The 7,003-nt window shown below is 45.1% G+C and overlaps 1 protein-coding gene across 9 annotated transcripts in view; it reads right to left on the reverse strand.

The window, feature by feature from the left end:
• Positions 1–6,678, reverse strand: part of DCLK2 (doublecortin like kinase 2) — a 162,503-nt gene extending 155,825 nt beyond the window's left edge. For 8 of the 9 annotated variants that reach the window (XR_014293218.1, XR_014293219.1, XM_082611168.1 and 5 more), the window contains exon 1: positions 6,142–6,678. Coding sequence is in view for 7 of the 9 variants with exons in the window: in XM_082611168.1 (XP_082467294.1) it covers positions 6,142–6,562 (421 nt within the window). In the remaining 2 variants the exon portion in view is untranslated. The remainder of the gene's footprint in view (positions 1–6,141) is intronic. The other variant, XM_082611170.1, reaches the window with a different exon arrangement.
• Positions 6,679–7,003: the final 325 nt, after the last annotated feature.

Genomic DNA, 7,003 nt, shown 5'->3' on the forward strand with positions numbered 1-7,003 from the left:
CATTTCAGGAACCATACACAAAACATCCTAAAACTGTCTTTACATCTGCAGTGACTGACGAACTACCACCATCTTCATTTTCCAAATATAAATAACTAACAGGTTTGGCTGCAGCGGTGATGCAGCTCTAGATTGCTGATACATGACCTATGCAAACTTCAGGGGTCAGAATGGACCCCATCTCACAGGTGGTAGAACATAGCAGTTAAGAATACAGAAGTTGAAAGGCCAAGGAGAAAGGCCTCAGGTTCCAGCCCTACCTCTTCTGACTGGTACAAGGCGACAATTTTTTATCCTCTGAGTCTCAGTCTCCCCAGCTGCAAAATGGGGAAGACAGGGCTTCCCTGGTGGCGCAGTGGTTGAGAATCTACCTGCCAATGAAGGGGACACGGGTTCGAGCTCTGGTCTGGGAGGATCCCACATGCCGCAGAGCAACTAGGCCCGTGAGCCACAACTACTGAGCCTGTGCTCCACAACAAGAGAGGCTGCGACAGTGAGAGGCCTGCGCACCGCGATGAAGAGTGGCCCCTGCTTGCCACAACTAGAGAAAGCTCTCGCACAGAAACAAAGACCCAACACAGCAAAAATTAATTAATTAATTAATTAATTCCTATCCCCAACATCTTCTTTAAAAAAAAAAAAAGAAAAGAAAAATAATTACCAGGAAATAAAAATAGAATCTGGGTAATAAAATAAAGTGTGACCTTAAAAAAAAAAAATGGGGAAGACAATGTAGCCCTATTCCGTAAGGGATAACAAGGGTGAGATAAAACACAAAGTATCTCACACAATGATTGCATATAAAACATCTAAAAAATGGTAGCAATGTTGAGAAGAATAGGATCCCTAATCCTTAGGGTAATGGTTTACTTTATCAACAGAAGAGACAAAAACAGAAGTGGTAGGAGCATGGGCGAGTAGGGATGAGAAGAGACCTAGCCAGGCAGTACAGACCCAGAGAAACTCCCCTGGCCCTCTCTACAATGAAGAAAGCAGTTTGACAATCACTAGTCAAGGGAATATCTAGTTTCCCTGATTTCATATGACAGGGCCATAAAATGTCCATTTCCATAGTTTAAACCCTCATGAAATAGGGATCTTTTCTTATAACTACCAGTGTATCATTCTGTCTGACCCTCATCTCATAAATGCTCTCCCAAGTATTTCCCTTCTTCCCCCAACCCTTTAGAATTCTTTATTCTGCAAATGAAAATTTCTCTTCCCATTACCTCTGGAAAGAGCTTATTATGCAGCTGCGTTACAGCAGACCTGAGTTCCCCTGTTTTGAGGAAATGAGAAGAAGAAAACAATCAGATTTATAGACGCAAGTACTGAGGAAAAGTCATTCTCTCCACAGCGATGAGTCAGCAGAGCATCTCTGATTTATCTGGAATATAATCCAATTTTTCAAAATACATATTTTCACAAATACATAGGAACAACCCTATTCAAACTTAATTCATACAAAACTTCCCTTGATAATCAAGAGACTTAGAGGTAAAGTCATTTCCTGGGCTACTTATTTAATGAACTTACTGTGTCCAAGATCCCTAACCTCACGACATGCTTAGTCTAGTGCAAAAAAACAGACCCAATATACCTCTAATTATAAAGGTAAGTGTTACAATAGAGGAAAGGAAAAATGCTGTGAGTAAGAAAATGGCAGAGTTCTAAGCTTGACCTCAGGCCTTGGCTCCAACATCTGTTCCTCTGGGAATCCTTTTCCATTGTCCTGGCCAGTGTGGTCCTCCTGCCCCACCTCATTACCACTTCACTTACAGCCCTGCAGCTGGAACCATCGTCTGTGTGTGTGTGTGTGTGTGTGTGTGTGTTCACTCTCTCTGTCCCTCTAGAATGTGAGCATTCTAGAACTGTACCCCCAGCACCTGAAACAAAAACAACTATGCTCTCAATCGACAACAGTTTGAGACCAATGCCCCTGAGGTCTGGGAAGAGATTTCATAGAAAGATGATATTTGAAGAGGGTCTTGGACCTAGGAGGATCTAGGAGTCTGCCAGGTAGAGAAGGTTTTGCAGACTGATGATTCAATGTTAAACTGCTATGTCCAATCATCATGCTTGCCTTATATAAACGTGTACTGCTTTTGACTACTATGTGCAAATACCTTACATCTCATGGGTTTATGTTGCGTTCCTCAGTATAACAAGTTCCAAGAGCTCAGTTTCTATTATTACTCTAAAAATCTATCATTCAAGGGGATAAAACCTATAATCTGAGTTCTTATTCATTTTTACTTAAATGTAACTTAAAAATGTAACTTAATTTTTACTTAAATGTAAACTCATTTTTACTTAAATATAACTGTCACCATATTTTGGTTTAACACCTTCAAGGAGATTGAATAACCAAAGAGTTTCAATAAACTAGGCTTAGTAGGAGAACCTCAAAAACTTCAAATGCTTGATTTTCTTAGAACTTTATGTTTCTTAAATTCAAGTTAATTCAAGCTAATTTTCAAGTTAACTTAATGGAAGTATCACCTGTCAAAATGATCAAAATTCTCTCACATGCCAAAAAATCCAATCAGTTAATTTATTGTTGACTGAGGAGTAAAAGGTATAAACAACATAAAATGACATATTACTTTGGAACGAAAGAGGCAGAGACGGGTAGCTCTTCATGTTTTGGCTCCTGTCAAATACTTCATCAGAGCCGTATACCCACTCCCTGCTGTGTAGGACATTTGCAGCTTTGTCAATTTTCCGGAAGATAGGTTCTGGGTAGGGAAAGGCAGCCCAGGCCATCAGACACTCAAGAAATAACCACTTAGGCAGGGGAAGGGTATATACTTTTAGACCAGAAAGCATCTAACTTAGGTGATCTGCCAACCTCTCTTTCAACAGAAAAGGTCACTAAGGCTGAGAACAGAGGTGAATTTTTCTCAAATCCACAGAACCCAGGGACCCCAACTTGGTCACGCATTGTTTCTAATGTGCTTGGGCATCTCTCTTGGGACATCAAAATAATTATAGCTTAAATGTTCTGAAGAAGAGAACACTCATGGAAAAAAAAAAAAACTAAGACCAAGAGTTTTGACTGAGAACTTAGGAACGCGCCATCCAGACATCTTCAGTTGTCTAACAGAGATGTGACACGGTTGGCTGGCTCATGGCTTCAGACAGCTTAACCTGATTTTCCAGGTACTGACTGCTATGACGCACAGTCCTCCTTTGAGAGAAGGTCCCCATCCAGTTGTAAAGACTAAACAGGATTACGGGGATGCACAGCACTAACTCATTGAAATTAATGCAGCAGGGGAGCTAAAACAATAAGCTCAAAATGCCTGCTGGTTTAGTGTAGCACAGGAGTACCAGCCTACACCTGAACAGTTTTTGGTCTCCAGAGGCTCTCAAGGGCAGAAGAAAAAAATCTGGGCCATGCAAATTTCTTTTGTCATCTGAGTTCAATGGGACTGAGGCTCTGAGTGAGTGTTCATGCCTAGCTATCTTGAGTCATCACTTTCTATTCTCCACTGAAAACATTTTAGAAAAAAAACGTTTTGGAAAAAAACAGTATCTCCTAAAGTACAAATTTCATGGAATGGAAGAGGCAAATGAGAGATCAGCTGCATATAATGGTGTAAAAAATACTATCAGAGAATCTTTATTAAAAATGATGATCTAAGATGAAATAGTCAATTTTGACAACATGGGAAATACCACAGACCTATTTTTACTGATGCAAATAATAACTACACAGGTAGCTGGTTAGTTCTTCTGCATGATAAATCTGAACACTCGAGTACACAATTTTAACTAAAAGTTGAAGCTATTTAAATTCTTGAATAGTTGATAGTAAGCATTGATGGTTCTTTTCTTAAAAACTGCCTAGAAACAGGGTATTCCACTCATTTTGTGGGAATTTCAAGACTTAGACAAAGATCTATTGTCAGAGAGAATGCCACTATGACAAAAGAAGTGCTCAAATTTTCTTTTGCAGTATTTGTAGTATATTTAATAAAATGTAATTTTATTATATTTGAAACAAGTGGGCAATTGGCTATACTAGGGAAACATTTCCATGGTGCAAATATTTGTGTTCTATCATTATTTTTCATATTGTGGTGTAATTTGGACTCTACATATGCTTATGGTTCCCCCTCCTCCACAGATCAGTGAATGAATGATTCAAAGGATATTTATCAACCTTCAATTTATAGCTGAACCTACAGTTTGAGTTAGACCCAGTGGACCATGCACCACTTGGGCAATAACAAAGTCAATGTACAATATGTGCACTCAACTAATATGCATAATGGACACCTTGACCATCTTCCCTAGGATCATGTTCACCTCTGAGTACGTTCATTTCATGTAGCAAATACACTGTAAAAATTATTGCTTCTGAGAAGAATATTAAAACTACTGTCCCTCCTCAGACCACACCAGGCACAGTATCCCAAGGGCATGTGAGTAATGAGTGTTTAAGTAAAAAAGGCATTGCCTTGATCCTTCCACAGAGCTACTAATCTAGCTTTGGGTCAATCAGAAAATTCGTTACTCAGTTTTGAAATATCTAGGCAAATGTAGCTTTTAAGTATGTAACAGGATAAAGCAATAAAGCCCTTTTAACAATGTAGCTTCATTTTATTTATACTCCTCTGGTTGTCATCACCTCCTCGGGAAGCCTTTAAAACCAAAACACTCAAGTGAGCAGGAGAATCTGTGAAGTCACACACACACACACTCTCTCTCTCTCTCTCTCTCTCTCTCTCTCTCTCTCTCTCTCTCTCTCTCTCTCTCTGAAAAGACAACTTAGTTTTGGCTGGGTCCTCATCTAGCCAAGGCAGGGGAGACTTTTGGTAACAGTGACTAAATAGAATCTCAACCACTTTCAGGACTCCGCAGTGCGGCTACATCAATTTATTAAAAGTGAATTGTAGATGAAAGGGCATATACTGCAGGTCCTGTATGACAAGGCATGTTGCTTAAGTTTTCTCACGTGTAAAATGGACAGTGTCTTCAGAACATAAGAACATGATGTGCTAATATAAGAAACTAGTTGGCTTCGAGTTCAGTTTCCTTCCCCTGCCAAGCCAACATTGCTATGGCTACCATAGCAATATGTGCCATTTGCATTAAGAAAGACGCATGAGAGCAGACTGTATATAAACACATAGTCGGCACATACTTGGGTTCTGTCTGATCTTTATGGGTGGTGTTTAGTTCTGGATATAGGTTCTTAACTACTAGTAATGCTTTCTCTCCCTGAAGTGAAAAAAGAGTAAATACTGCAGGAATTCAAGGATGACACAACATACAGCCAAGCAGCCCCTTCGAGTCAAGCATGGTTGACACCCTAGGCCTAATTTATAAGGGGCCCCACCTGCTGATTCCAATGGCCTTTGTCACCCTAACTAGCTACTTTCAGTAGGGGAGGATGCAGGAGAGATTGCCCTTGATTCACCTCATTACTAACCAAACGTGGAAACCCTTAAGCACAACGGTTCTCAATCTCTGCAGCACATTCAAATCTCCTGAGGATCTTTGAAAACTCTAGATGCCCCGACCACACGCCAAACCAATTACATCCAAGTATCCGGGGATGGGACCCAGACACCCATATTTCTTAAAGTCCCCAGTGATCCAAGATGCAACCAAGGTTGAGAACCACTGTCCTGGATCGCCCCTCCTGACCTCATGGAACTTCTGCCGCAAGGCAAACCAGGAAAGCGAACCTAGAGTGTTTCACAACCACGGCTTCTGAGTAGAGCAGGTGCAACAGGGTCCTGAATGCTGAAACACAGGTGCCGGCACTGAGCTCCACACAGAGGGCTGAACAGACAGCTTATGAGCTAGAGGGTTACCCAGATCCTCACGTGAGACTTTGCACTTCAAAAAAGCAAAAAACAAAACAAGTCCGCCTATCTTAAGAAATGTCACCAAATCCCGTTAGTATTTCTTTCTTTCTTTCTTTTCTAAGGCAAATCTTTTGGGAAGGACAGTCAGAGTATATGTGGAAGCGCGCCCCACCCATAGAGCCTGCGGAAAAGAAGACAGAACCGCACAACTCCTGCGGCCGCCTCGAAAACCCCCCACAGGCTCCCCCAGCGCCGGGAGAGCGCGTGCACCTGTCGGCACGCGGGGCCGCACCTGCCGCGCCGGGCCCTTCCCTCCTACCTTCCAGCAGCTCGTCCAGGCTGGTGACCTTCCGGCTGCCGTCGATGGTGTAGATGGTGCGGACACCCTGGGGCAGGTTCACGTTGTCCGACAGGGAGCGGGTGAGCTCCATAAGCAGCGCATCGAAGGACCGGAAGCGGTCGCCGGAGATGGCAAACACCAGGCCCTTGAAGTAGCGGTCCCCATTCCGGTAGAAGCGCGCCTTCTTGGCCTTCTTCTCCGAGCTCAGGGCCTGCAGGGTCCGCGTACGGTAGAAGCTGCAGTGGGCACTGTGAGCCGGGCTGGGGATGAGCCCGTTCCCCTTGGGGCCGGAGCTGCTGCTGCCCCCGGAGGAGCTGGGCGCCCCTCTCCGCGACCCCGGCCGCGGCCTTTTGTCCCGTTCCTCAAAGTGCTCCAGCTCGATACTCCTGGTGCTGGCCATCGCGGCTGCTCCAGGGGCGCCCCCACGAAACACGTCCCAGCCAAAGCCTGCAGGTAGCCCAGGGTCAAGGCGAGCACCGGCTCAGGGACGTCTAACTGCGAGCAGCCTCAGAGCGCCGGGACACCCAGCTCTGGCATCCCGCCCTCTCCTCGCAGGTGGAGCCGCGGAGGCGCCGGCCGGCCCGCGCCCCCCTAAAAGTGGCCGCAGCGCCGAGCTGCCCAGCTCATTGTCCGGCGCGCCTCGCTCTGTCCCTCCCGCTCGCCGGGGAGCCCCACGCCCCCCCAGGCGCCTCCTCCACCCGGCCACGCCTCACAACTCCCTCCCGGGAGCCCGCCGGCCGCCGCCAAGTTGGGCCGCCCGAAGCTCGCCCCGGGCCCGCGGGCGCGCACAAAGCTCGGGCGCCCGCCGCGGCTCGCGTCCGCCCGCCGCTCCCGGGAGATC

Source organism: Mesoplodon mirus (assembly GCF_964341445.2).
Source record: "Mesoplodon mirus genome assembly, chromosome: 2".
Taxonomy (NCBI): domain Eukaryota; kingdom Metazoa; phylum Chordata; class Mammalia; order Artiodactyla; family Ziphiidae; genus Mesoplodon; species Mesoplodon mirus.